This window comes from Ranitomeya variabilis, chromosome 1, assembly GCF_051348905.1.
Source record: "Ranitomeya variabilis isolate aRanVar5 chromosome 1, aRanVar5.hap1, whole genome shotgun sequence".
In the NCBI taxonomy this organism is placed as follows: Eukaryota; Metazoa; Chordata; class Amphibia; order Anura; family Dendrobatidae; genus Ranitomeya; species Ranitomeya variabilis.
Window position 1 is genome coordinate 573,205,052 of NC_135232.1, and position 14,687 is coordinate 573,219,738.

Genomic DNA, 14,687 nt, shown 5'->3' on the forward strand with positions numbered 1-14,687 from the left:
GAATCTCACGGCTTGCAGTATCACCTCTATGCTGATGATACACAGATCTACCTCTCTGGACCAGATATCACCTCCCTACTAACCAAAATCCCACAATGTCTGTCCGCTATTTCATTCTTCTTCTCTGCTAGATTTCTAAAACTTAACATGGACAAAACAGAATTCATCATCTTTCCCCCATCTCACTCAACTCTCCCAACAAATCTATCCATTAAATAAATGGCTGCTCACTCTTTCCAGACCACAAGCTCGCTGCCTTGATGTAATCCTTGACTCTGATCTCTCTTTCAAACCACATATCCAGGCATTTTCCACCTCCTGCCGACTTCAACTCAAAAACATCTCCCGGATCAGTACATTCCTCAACTGAGAATGTGAAAAAACTCTAGTGCATGCCCTCATCATCTCCCTTCTTGACTACTGCAACCTTCTGCTGTGTGGCCTCCCCTCTAACACTCTCACGCCCCTCCAATCTATCTTAAACTCTGCAGCCTAACTAATCCACCTATCCCCCCGCTATTCCCTGGCCTCTCCACTCTGTCAATCCCTTCACTGGCTCCTCATTACCCAGAGACTCCAGTTCAAAACCCTAACCATGGCATACAAAGCCATCCACAACCTGTCTCCTCCATACGTCTGTAACATCGTCTCCTGGTACCTACCAGCACGCAACCTTTGATCCTCACAAGATCTCCTTCTCGACTCCTCTCTTATCTCTTCTTCCCACAATCGCATAAAAGATTTATCCCACGCATACCCCCTCCTCTGGAACTCTGTACCCCAACATATCAGACTCTCGCCTACTGTGGAAACCTTCAAAAGTAACCTGAAGATCTACCTCTTCCGACAAGCCTGCAACCTGCAATAACCACTGATCTACCAAACCGCTACACGACCAGCTTTGCTCTCACCTATTGTATCCTCACCCATCCCTTGTAGATTGTGAGCCCTCGCGGGTAGGGTCCTCTCTCCTCTTGTACCAGTCGTGGCTTGTATTGATAAGGATTATTGTACATGTTTTTTTATTATGTATACCCTTCCTCACATGAAAATCGCCATGGAATAAATGGCGCTATAATAATAAATACCGTATATACTCGAGTATAAGCCGACCCGAGTATAAGCCGACCCCCCTAATTTTGCCACAAAAAACTGGGAAAACTTATTGACTCGAGTATAAGCCTAGGGTGGAAAATGCAGCAGGTACCGGTGAATTTCAAAATTAAAAATAGATACTCCATACCGTTCATTATGGCCCCATAGATGCTCCACATAAAGCTGTGCCATATATACAATGCTCTGCACCATTGCCCCATAGATACTCCACATAAAGCTGTGCCATATATACAATGCTCTGCACCGTTGCCCCATAGCTGTGCCATATATATAATGCTCTGCACCGTTGCCCCATAGCTGTGCCATATAGTGCTCTGCACCATTGCCCCATAGCTGTGCCATATAGTGCTCTGCACCGTCCATTATTGCCCCATAGCTGTGCCATATAGTGCTCTGCACCATTGCCCCATAGCTGTGCCATATAGTGCTCTGCACCGTCCATTATTGCCCCATAGCTGTGCCATATAGTGCTCTGCACCATTATTGCCCCATAGCTGTGCCATATAGTGCTCTGCACCGTCCATTATTGCCCCATAGCTGTGCCATATAGTGCTCTGCACCATTATTGCCCCATAGCTGTGCCATATAGTGCTCTGCACCGTTGCCCCATAGCGCTCTGCACCATTGCCCCATAGCTGTGCCATATAGTGCTCTGCACCGTTGCCCCATAGCTGTGCCATATAGTGCTCTGCACCGTTGCCCCATAGCTGTGCCATATAGTGCTCTGCACCGTTGCCCCATAGCTGTGCCATATAGTGCTCTGCACCATTGCCCCATAGCTGTGCCATATAGTGCTCTGCACCATTGCCCCATAGCTGTGCCATATAGTGCTCTGCACCGTTGCCCCATAGCTGTGCCATTTAGTGCTCTGCACCGTCCATTATTGCCCCATAGCTGTGCCATATAGTGCTCTGCACCGTTGCCCCATAGCTGTGCCATATAGTGCTCTGCACCATTGCCCCATAGCTGTGCCATATAGTGCTCTGCACCGTTGCCCCATAGCTGTGCCATATAGTGCTCTGCACCGTTGCCCCATAGCTGTGCCATACAGTGCTCTGCACCGTCCATTATTGCCCCATAGCTGTGCCATATAGTGCTCTGCACCGTCCATTATTGCCCCATAGCTGTGCCATATAGTGCTCTGCACCGTTATTGCCCCATAGCTGTGCCATATAGTGCTCTGCACCGTCCATTATTGCCCCATAGCTGTGCCATATAGTGCTCTGCACCGTCCATTATTGCCCCATAGCTGTGCCATATAGTGCTCTGCACCGTTCATTATTGCCCCATAGCTGTGCCATATAGTGCTCTGCACCGTCCATTATTGCCCCATAGCTGTGCCATATAGTGCTCTGCACCATTGCCCCATAGCTGTGCCATATAGTGCTCTGCACCGTTGCCCCATAGCTGTGCCATATAGTGCTCTGCACCGTTGCCCCATAGCTCTGCCATATAGTGCTCTGCACCGTCCATTATTGCCCCATCGCTGCTGCTGCTGCTGCTGCAATAAAAAAAAAAAAACACATACTCACCTGTCTTGCTTGCAGCTCCTCGGCGCCATCTTCCCGGCGTCTCTCGGCACTGACTGATCAGGCAGAGGGCGGCGCGCACACTATATGCGTCATCGCGCCCTCTGCCTGAACAGTCAGTGCGGAGAGAGAGACGCCGGGAAGATGGCGCGACACCCGGCGTGTGGAACGAGGACAGGTGAATATTACATACTTACCTGCTCCCGGCGTCCCGCTCCTTCCCCCTGCCTGTCTTCGGTGCTGCAGCCTCTTCCTCTGTCAGCGGTCACCGGCACCGCTTCATTAGAGGAATGAATAGGCGGCTCCGCCCCTATGGGAGGTGGAGCAGCCTAGTCATTTCTCTAATGAGCGGTCCCACGTGACCGCTCAGGGGAAGAGGCTGCGGCACCGAACACAGTGTGACAGGCAGGGGGAGCGCCAGGAACGCCGGGACTAGGTAAGTATATGACAGTGCTCACCCGCCGACCCCACCACCGATCATGACTCGAGTATAAGCCGAGAGGGGCACTTTCAGCCCAAAAATTTGGGCTGAAAATCTCGGCTTATACTCGAGTATATACGGTAATAATAATAATAAATAATATTTCAGATTTTCTATATTGATAAATTTGCAAAAATTACCACATTTCTGCTTTTTTTTCAGTCAAGATGGGGTGCAGAGTGTACATTAATGAGAAAAAAATGAACTTTTTTGAATTTTCCAAAACGCTGCAATGAAACATTGTACGTATTTTATTATGTTCAATAAATGTTGTATCTTATAAGACCTAGCACTACATTCTATGTTTGTATTAGATGTTTTATGATTTTAAACTGCAACCAAGTACATGGTGATTCTAAACACATCATAATGTTAGGTAGGAAAGAGCTTGGCACTTGCTTTAACCTAATGGATTTCTTCTATGGAAATATGACATTGCAATTTACTTGACTATCTATACATATTTGGTTCATGCTGGCTCTGCCACTTTATTTCTATGCTTGCACTTAACTATAAGAATAATTTCTATTATGTAGTTGTTTCTGTTCTGCACCATTTATGCTTACTTTATTTGGGCAATCCCTGCTAACTTTAATCATTTTTTAATATATTCATATAAAATTTGTATCTTTTAATCATAATTAAGGCATGGGTCTCTTCTTTACCATAGATGGAAGTTCTCAGGTAGTGTGGTGTATTATCAAGTTTGAAGTGTTATGCACATTATTATTTTTTTGAGGATTGTGTTTAACGATTAAATGAACCTGTCACCCCCCAGGGCGTTTTAAGTAAAAGAGCCACCTTCAGAAGCACTAAGGCTGCATTCTGTGTAGGTGGCTCTTATGTTTAGCATTCCTAGGAATGCTGAAATAATCACTTTTATAAATTTTGCACCATACCTGTATTGAGTCCGGAGGTATGTCTTCTCCCTCAGTGTCAACCGCCTCCGAGATGTCAATCATCCCCCTGGGATGCCGCCTCCTCTCTGTCGTGACATCACCGGTGCCTGCAGTGTGTTGTGATGTATTCACAATGCGGAGCTGGGAATCTGGCACCTGCTCAGTGGAGCGGGTCACCGTGCTTCATTGAAGAGAGTGCCGAAGTCTCGCGAGACTTCACAAATCTTGCGAGACTTTTGCACTATCTTCAATGGAGCACGGTGACCCGCTTCACAACACAGGTGCTAGATGCCCAGCCCTGCAGTGTGAATACATCATAACACACTGCGGGGCAGGATCTGGGGCATCCATTGTGCAAAGGTGCGATCTACTTACATCGCTTGATGTACAGTAAGTTCCAGGGCAGCACGCATGGCGCATGTCCGAGAAATAATTGTAGAGCACAGGCGCCGATGATGGCACAAGACAGAGAACAGGCGGCACCCAGTGGGATGGGATGATGGATGGCTGCGAGGTGGCTGAGTCAGGGGAGAAAACGTACCCCCGGAATCTATACAGGTATGGCGCGCAATTTATAAAACTGAATAGTTCAGCATTCCTAGGAATACTAAACATAAGAGCCACCTTCACAGAATGCAGCCTTAGTGCTGCTTAAGGTGGCTTTTACTGAAAAACCCCCTGGGGGTGGCAGGTTCCCTTTAAGCTCTTCTCTTCATTTGTTAAAATTAGCTTTTGTAAAGTTCCAGGTTTTTGCATTCCCCTTTTAAATGTTTTATTAAAATTACGTTGAAACTTACCATATAATGGTCGCTACATCCCAAGTGCTTCCGAGCCTGTACAGTTGCATGTAAAAGTTTGGGCACCCCTGGTTGAAGTTATTGGTATTATGAATAGTTAAGCAAGTTGAAGTTAGAATGATCTCTAAAAAGCCTAAAGTTAAAGATGACACATTTCCTATGTAGTTTAGGCAAAAAAAGGTCATTTTTTACATTTTAAAAATTACGAAAAGGAAAATAGGCTAATGCAAAGTTTTAGGCACCCAGCAAGGTTAGTACCTAGTAGCACCCCCTTTTGAAAGTATCATAGATTGTAAATGCTTTTTGTAGCCAGACAAGAGTCTTTTAATTCTTGTGTGAGGGATTGTCATTAGTGTTGAGCATTCCGATACCGCAAGTATCGGGTATCGGCCGATACTTGCGGGTATCGGAATTCCGATACCGAGATCCGATACTTTTGTGGTATCGGGTATCGGTATCGAAACAACATTAATGTAGAAATGTGTAAAAGAGAGAATTAAAATAAAAAATATTGCTATACTCACCTCTCCGACGCAGCCTGCACCTTACCGAGGGAAGCGGCAGCGTTCTTTGTTTAAAATTCGCGCTTTTCTTTCCTTTACGTGAAGTCCCGGCTTGTGATTGGTTGCGTCGCAGTCACATGGGCGACGCAACCAATCACAGCAAGCCGTGACGTAATTTCAGGTCCTTAAGGATTTTAAAATTACGTCCCGGCTTTGTGATTGGTTGCGTCGCAGTCACATGGGCGACGCAACCAATCACAGCAAGCCGTGACGTAATTTCAGGCCCTTAAGGATTTTAAAATTACGTCCCGGCTTTGTGATTGGTTGCGTCGCAGTCACATGGGCGACGCAACTAATCACAAGCCGTGACGTCACGGGAGGCTGGACACGCGCGCATTTTAAAATGCGCGCGTGTCCAGCCTCCCGGCTTGTGATTGGTTGACCGCGACGCAACCAATCACAAGCCGGGACGTCACGGGAGGCTGGACAAGCGCACATTTTAAAATGCGCGCGTGTCCAGTCTCCCGGCTTGTGATTGGTTGACCGCGATGCAACCAATCACAAGCCGGGACGTCACGGGAGGCTGGACAAGCGCGCATTTTAAAATGCGCGCGTGTCCAGCCTCCCGTGACGTCACGGCTTGTGATTGGTTGCGTCGCCCATGTGACTGCGACGCAACCAATCACAAAGCCGGGACGTAATTTTAAAATCCTTAAGGGCCTGAAATTACGTCACGGCTTGCTGTGATTGGTTGCGTCGCCCATGTGACTGCGACGCAACCAATCACAAAGCCGGGACGTAATTTTAAAATCCTTAAGGACCTGAAATTACGTCACGGCTTGCTGTGATTGGTTGCGTCGCCCATGTGACTGCGACGCAACCAATCACAAAGCCGGGACTTCACGTAAGGAAAGAAAAGCGCGAATTTTAAGCAAACAACGCTGCCGGTTCCCTCGGAGAGGTGAGTATAGCAATATTTTTTATTTTAATTCTTTCTTTTACACATTAATATGGTTCCCAGGGCCTGAAGGAGAGTTTCCTCTCCTTCAGACCCTGGGAACCATCAGGAATACCGTCCGATACTTGAGTCCCATTGACTTGTATTGGTATCGGGTATCGGTATTGGATTGGATCCGATACTTTGCCGGTATCGGCTGATACTTTCCGATACCGATACTTTCAAGTATCGGACGGTATCGCTCAACACTAATTGTCATCCATTCTTCCTTGAAGAATTCATCCAGTTCTGTGAAATTCCTGAGTTGTCTTGCATGCACTGCTATTTTGAAGTCTAGCCACAGATTTTCAATGATGTTTAGATCAGGAGACTGTGAGAACCATTGTAAAACCTTCAGTTTGCATCTTTTGAGGTCGTCTATTGTGAATTTTGAGGCGTGTTTAGGATCATTATCCATTTGTAGAAGCCATCCTCTTTTCAACTTCAGCATTTTTACAGATGGTGTTATGTTTGCATTAGCAATTTGTTGAAATTTCATTTTATCCATTTTTAACTCTACCCGTAAAATGTTCCCCATGCCAATGGCTGCACCACGACCTCAAAGCATGATTGATCCACCCCCATGCTTTTCCTGAAATTTTGTGCCCTTTTTTCTCCACACATACTGCATCTATAATGATTGTGACCACAGAGTTCTAGTTTAACCTCATTGGTCCATGGGACTTGTTTCAAAAATACATCAGGCTTTTTTAGATTTTTTTTGCATACTTCTGGTTCTGAGTTTTATGTGTGAGAATGCAAGAGAGGTTTTCTTCTGATGACTCTTCCATGAAGGCCATATTTGTGCAGGTGCCTCTGAACAATAGAACCAGGGTCGGACTGGGGTGTCGGGGGCTCACCAGGGGACTCTAGGGGCCCACCCTACAGCTATAAGCAAATATCTGTCAGTCATTATCCCCATTATAGTGGAGGCTGTAAAACACATCTACCTTGCGCCCCCATAACTGGGATGTATAATTACGATAGTTTACACTAATGGGGTTCTTTGGTTAAAACAAGTTATCACCGATCCATGGGCTCCACAGGATAGGTGATCACTTAAGTCCGACCATTATAAACTGCACAGATTGGAATAATGAGGAAATTTTATCGTTGATAGGACACTTATCCCCATTTTAAAATGGAGCGGCAGGTGGGATATCTGACCGCAGCTTCATTTATTCTCTTTGGGACTTCCAGAAAAAACAAGTGCAGCCACTGACGGAATGAATGGATCAATGATTGAGTCGTACATGCCACTTCAGTCTGTTGGGGATAAAAAGTTCCACATTCTGCCGATTGGGTCCAAGTAGTCAGACCCCCACCAGTCAATACGTTATCACTTATCCTGTGGAGAGGTGATTACTTTTACCCCTGTATATGCAACTCTGCCACTGTGTATCAAGTATTTAATCTTTAATGGAAATAAAGAATCTTCTCCTAATTAATATCAGAGAGAACAAATGACCGCCATGCACAACACAATCCACTATACCAAGACCAATACTACCACATACAGGGGAAGAAATACCACCACAATATGACCAGACCACATACTGACTGAATAATAATACACACAAGGGACAAATACCGCCACACCATGACCAGACCACATATTACCACCACATGGTGTTCGAATAATATAACATATTACCAGCATATAGGGACCAAATAATACCACATACTAGGAGAAATACTGCCACACCGTGACCACCGTGACTACCGTGACCAGACCACAAATTACCGCCACATAGTGACCAAAACAGCCCATACAAGGAACAAATACACCACACCATGATCAGACCATATAATGACCGAATAATATGACATATTACCAGCATATAGGGATGAAATAATTATACAAGGAGAAATACTGCCACGCCGTGACAAGACCACAAATTACCACCACATAATGACCAAATACTACAATACTGATCATGAATACAAACCACAATACTAACACTGTTATTACGACCAGTGACATTATACACAGGAGCTCAGTATATAGTGTCAGTGCACAAGTAATACAGTGATCACCAGTGACACTTTACACAGGAGCTCTGTATATAGTGTATAGTGTACAGGTAGTACAGGGATCACAAGTGACATTATGCACAAGAGCTCTGTATATAGTGTCAGTGCACAGGTAATACAGTGACATTATACACAGGAGCTCTTTATATAGTGTCAGTGTACAGGTAATACAGTGATCACCGGTGACACTATACACAGGAGCTCTATATATAGTGTCAGTGTGCAGGTAATACAGTGATCACCAGTGACATTATACATAGGAGCTCTGTATATAGTGTCAGTGTACAGGTAATACAGTGATCACTGGTGACATTATAAACAGGAGCTTTATGTATTGTGTATAGTGTAAAGGTAATACAGTGATCACTAGTGCCATTATACAATGGAGCTCTGTGCACAGCATATAGTGTATAATCTGCATTTACATGTAATATACTGACTCACCAGTGATGTCTGTAGTTGAAGTCTTTCATCTTTGCTTTTCTTCTTCAACCAGCACAGACCGCCATCACTTCTTCCAGCCAGGACTCGTCTCTGCAAAAAATAACACAGTCATCAATAGCTGATCGCTTCCAAAGCACATTCCCCACTTTTTTCCTGACTTCTACACTAAGTCAGATTAAGAAAAAAGCAACCTAACGCTGCCCTGCACAGTAACAGGACCCCCATATTTCTCCCTACATGGAAAACAGTTTCCTAAAAAGTAAATTATATTATAGTAGTAATAATGTCCCTAATTGGACGCTAAAGAAATTATGTTCCCCACTTGTCACCATAAACTAATATAGTATGTTTCTCATTCTGGCCCTCAAACAGTAATTTAGTCCCCTTTATTTATTAATCTCACCCAGCCTGCCCCCTATGTCCCCTGTCCGGCCTAGGGCCCATATATCCATCCTGCCCCCCTAGCTATACATACTGGCCCTCATATTTCCCTTTACCTGCCCCCCATATATCTTTCCTGGACCCCCATATATCCATCCTGGCCCCTTGTCCTGGCCCCTCCGTGTATCCATCCTGCCCTCCATGTGTCTCCATCCAGGTCACCCCCATGTGTCTCCATCCTGGTCCCCCATGTGTCTCCATCCTGGTCCCACCCCCTTGTGTCTCCATCCTGGTCCCCCCTCATGTGTCTCTGTAACAGCCCAGGGTCCTGGTTGTTACAGTTGCATTGCTTTCCTCACGGGGAGAGTGATGTCGCGCTTGGAAGCAGGGAAAGATCTCTTCTATCAGGTAAACACAAACATGCAATAGTTCCCACTCCAGGCCAGAAGGGGGAGCTCTGATCCTGCTTATGGGTGGCTCCCCTATATATAAATTCTGGTCTGGAAGGAAAGACAGTTAGTGAGTGCCGGACAGCAGATTGGAGAGGTGCTGCAGCTCCTGGATAGTGACTTACAGAAGGAAAGAACAGTTTGTAGAGAGCATGCAGGAGAGCAAAGCACAGGAGAGTGACAACTGGGGAGGATAGCTGTGACTGGGCTACCTCCCTGCTGAGCGCAGATTCCCGGTAGCCGGAGGACCGAGGTTGTGTCGGACTCTAGGAGACACAGCAGAAACTGGCAGGACAGCTGGATTAAACATCACCTGTCTGCCCTAATACCCAGGAGGCACAGTGGCACATAGAGTCTGGGTCATGATAGAGACCTTATAAAAAGGCTCGAGCCACCTGTCATACGTGTTTGTGTCCTAACCTTCATGGAGGGCGAGAGAACTGTGAGGACCTTGTCAGAAGCCATAAGCAGTAAGGGACTACACCAAAGCCCTGGTAGGAAGGCTTTCATCTCCACCTGGTAAAGGGGACTCTGCACTTGCTTCCAAGCTGGGAAGACCCTGCCTATACCTGTGACCTGGTGCCCTGGACTGTGGATACCTGACGTCTTCAGTAAACCAGGTAAAGAGACTGCACACATGTGTCATTGCTCTTTACTGCACCATTCACCACCTTCACCTACACACCGGGAGCCCTGGGGACCTACTTCACCTGTGGGAAGTTATACCATCTAGCTGCCATAACATCACCCCAGCGGACCCCTGAGGCCTATGGAGTGAAGCATAGTGAGAAGGAGCTGGTGATCCACAGTGTCAAATGCGGCAGAGAGATCCAGGAGAATCAGGAGAGAGCAATGACCTTTGGATTTAGCTGTTATTAGATCATTAGAGACTTTAGTGCGTGCAGTTTCAGTGGAGTGTAAAGAGCGGAAACCAGATTGTAAGGGGTCTCCTCATGTGTCTCCATCCTGGTCCCCCACCTCATGTGTCTCCATCCAGATCCTCCACCTCATGTGTCTCTTTCCTGGTCCCCACCTCATGTGTCTTCATCCTGGTCACCCACCTCATGTGTCTCCATCCTGGTCTCCCACCTCATGTTTTCCATCCAGGTTCCCGTCATGTGTCTCCACTATGGTCCCCCTCTCATGTGTCTCCATTCAGGTCCCCCGGTGTGTCTCCATCCAGGTCCCCCTCTCATGTGTCTCCATCCAGGTCCCCCCATGTATCACCATACAGGTACCCCTCTAATGTGTCTCCATCCAGGTCCCCCTCACATGTGTCTCCATCCAGGTTCCCCTCTCATGTGTCTCCATCCAGGTTCCCCTCTCATGTGTCTCCATCCTGGCCCCTTGCAGATAGAGAGAAATAGAGAACAAGAAAAAAAGAAAAAAAAAAAGATTCCTCTTACCTTCCTGCGCTCCCAGCGCCGTGCGGCGTCCTCATCCACTTCCTTTGCAGGTCGGCGCACACATAGAAAAAGGCCGCCGACATAGCAGAGGCCTGCAGTGAACGTGTGTGCAGGCCGCATGTGGCGCATGACACTGACGTCATACGCCGGTGCCGACGGGCGCACACTGTTCAGTATTGATCGGGACGTGCGCCGCAACGGTTCAAGTAATGAACGCTGCATGCACACGTCCCTGCACATACTTTGCCTGCGCTTTTAAAGGACCCACGCCCCTAAAAACCGCATATACTTTTTTTCTTTCCTTCTTTTTCTTCTCCTCCTCTCCTGCCCCCAAAGACAAGGGCCCTCCGAGGATTTCCCCGATACCCCGCCAGGCCAGTCCAACCCTGAAAAGAACAATGTGTCATAACCCCAAAGTCTACTAAATCTTTCTGAAGGTTTTTTTGCTGTCAAGCAGAGGCACTGATTTGCCTCTCTAGCAATCCTATGAGCAGCTCTCATTGAAATTTTGCTTGGTCTTCCAGATCTTCTTTTGACCTCCACTGTTCCTGTTAACTGCAATTTCTTAATTACATTTCAAATTGAGGATCTTCAACATGAAAATGCTTTGCCATCTTTTTATTGCCTTCTCCAGCTTTCTGGTCCTCCGCCACTTTCTCAGAATGCTAGGCAAATGCTTATAAGAACCCATGGCTGCTGTTTTTTGGCATAAAGTTAGAGGAGACTGTTTTTTTTTTTTTTTTAAACCTGGGAAATTTTCATCACCTGGCCTAACAGTGTACAATCCATAACCCTAACCTTATCTGAGCACAGAAATCTCCAAAGGTACCCAAACTTTTGCATTGACCCATTTTCCTTTTTGTAATTTTTCAAATGTAAAAAATGACAATATATATATTTTGTTTTGTCTGAAATACAAGGGAAACGTGTCATTTATAACATTAGGCTGTTAGAGATCATTTTAACATTAACTTGCTTAACTGTTCATAATAACAGTAATTTTGACCACATGTGCCTAAACTTTTAGATGTCACAGAAGATTTGAAATTATATCTGGTCTGGTCGACTAGCTTCCATGCACAGTGCTTACAAGCTAGAAAGTAGCGGTCTCTTAGACAATGAGTTGTAAGGTTAAGAAAAGTGTTAACACCTAAAGAATTACTAATTATTTAGTCCCCATTGGAGAACACAAAACTATGATATTTTGATTACTTGTTGTAAATGAAATACCAAAACTTGGCTTCACAGGGTTACCAACATGGCATGCATGTGTTACCTGCAAACTGCCAGCTGTTTCTTTTGTGAACAGTCAGTTATTTACTCCAATGCAGTGTAAACTTAGCCTAAGCACTCCTTTAAATCAATACATTTCATTTCAATTTGACAAAAAAATTGGGGAGACGTTTCTTAAAACATTGCCACCCTGAACACTGGTAATGATTGGCTAATTTGTAGCATTTCCAATCAATAGTTAAGAATTGAGTCTCCAAACGCTGCAACAAATACATAATTATTTTGTAGACTACATCCACTTGGGAACTTAACAATAATTACTATATTAAAAAAAATCTGCTATGAACAATATATGTGGCAGATATTAAGGCTTAAAGTCCATTTCCATTCAGAGTCCTTGTGGAGAATAAGAAGACTCTAAAGTCAGAATTAAAGACAGAGAAATTAGAATCCTAATGTACAGTAAATTACTAGAAATGTAAAGGTAACGGTAAAGTATGCAACATGAATATTGTGGCAATAAGTGAAGTTATTTATTCTACCAACTAGTTCCCTTAAAATGATCTACAATCACAAATGATAGAATGCAGAAGAAAGAGAAAGATAATTCCAAAAAGAAATAATAGAAACCAATGTGTTAAAAAAACACCATATTCTTTTTAAACAGTTGGAATCTGATTTGTTGTGATGGACAAATGCCCCACTCCCAGTAACCCCTTTTCTTCCAAGTCCTAATATCCTGAATATCCAATCTGGAAATCCACTGCTTGAGCAATAACTTGATTATCACTTGGTCAAAGTTCAAACAAGAACATTGTGCAACATTTTTGTAGGTATTTTATGTATGTCTCTATTTTTTTACAGTATCACAATAGCATAATTAGAATGTTTTATGTTTTTATTTTTTTAAATCGAGAAGTCGAATTTTAAATAATATGAGTCTTTAAAATAATTCTGAAAGAAATATAAATAAAATGTGTTCAATTTATTGTTGACAGGAAATGGTCTTCCAACAATAGGATCAATGGATCATATGGAAAAGGTTGCAAAAGTTACAAGGAAGTTTGCTGTATCATGAACATTTTATTTCCAATAATATTATAGAATACATTGCAGAATGTATGCAATTAATGTAGATAATTGCACCTCAGTAGCTGACTTTGTTTTGGCTGGCCTGGAACTTCAATCTGATCTTCAGGTGATTCTCTACTTGAGTTTGCTGATCATGTACATAATAGGTTTGGCAGCTAATCTGTCTATTATTATTATTCCTATTTTCAACCCCACTCTCCATACACCCATGTATTTTTTCTTGTACAACTTGGCTTTTCTTGACATTTGTTACTCATCAGTAGTTGTTCCTAAGATGTTTGCAGACTTTATGTCTCAGAAGAAGATGATCTCATTTGGTGGTTGCATGTTACAAGTCCATTTCTTCCACTTCCTGGGTAGCGCAGAAGTAGTTCTCTTCTCAGCTATGTCTTATGACAGATATGTGGCTATTGCACATCCTTTGAGATACACAACCATCATGAGTTACAATGTCTGCTTTGCTTTAGCCTCATGTTCTTGGGTTATTGGATTTTTTCATGCATCGGTACACAGTGTAATGACTGCAAGGCTTCCATTTTGTGGACCAAAAATAGTAAAACATTTCTTCTGTGATGTTAAACCTTTGCTTAATTTGGCCTCTGCAGATGTTTCTCTAAATTTCAAGCTTCTTATTAGAGTGACCGGAACCCTAGCGACAACAACCTTATTGCTAACTATCCTTTTTTATGCCCTCATTAGCAAATTTCTGATAAAAATAAAGACCTCACAAGGACGAAAACGTGCCCTATCTACATGTAGTGGACATTTTACAGTAGTTACTCTCCAGTATGGAACAGCAATTTTTACCTACATGCGCCCTTCTTCAGAAGAGTCTTTAGATCAAGACAGATCAGCCGCAATTATGTTCTCTGTTATAACCCCAGCGTTAAACCCAATTATTTATACATTAAGAAACAAAGACATGATAAAAGCTTTGAAAAGGTTGTTTAAAAAATCTCATTAAAAAATGTATGAAAATTCTAAACCAAAAATTCTAATATACTGTACTACTTATAAAACATCAAGTAATTGTCACATGCATGTAATGGTATTCATATAAATAACAAAATGAATGCATAAACAATTTCTTAATCCCTTCATGATCACATGTGTGTAGCAGAAATGTTCACTTCCTATGAGCGCCGATCACAGGATGGCACTTATAGCAATATGGCAATGACAACCATAGAGGTCTGCTTCAGACCTCTGGTTATCATGCTGACCCATCGGTGAACCACAATCCAGTGACGGGGTCACTGATGGGCGAGATTTCTGACATGCTTCCGGTAAGCACGAGTTAAAGACCACTGTCAGAGATTTACAGCA

At 44.1% G+C, this 14,687-nt stretch overlaps 1 protein-coding gene and 1 long non-coding RNA gene across 2 annotated transcripts in view; both read left to right on the forward strand.

Moving 5' to 3' along the window:
• LOC143805456 (uncharacterized) overlaps positions 1-13,331 on the forward strand; it is a 38,275-nt gene extending 24,944 nt beyond the window's left edge. Inside the window, exon 3 of the long non-coding RNA XR_013221253.1 lies at positions 13,268-13,331. This is a non-coding gene — a long non-coding RNA (uncharacterized LOC143805456). The remainder of the gene's footprint in view (positions 1-13,267) is intronic.
• A 55-nt stretch (positions 13,332-13,386) lies between these two features.
• LOC143797357 (olfactory receptor 12D1-like) lies at positions 13,387-14,325 on the forward strand. The gene has a single exon (XM_077281066.1). It carries the CDS (start codon positions 13,387-13,389, stop codon positions 14,323-14,325), a length of 939 nt encoding a protein of 312 aa, XP_077137181.1.
• The last annotated feature ends 362 nt before the right edge of the window (positions 14,326-14,687 follow it).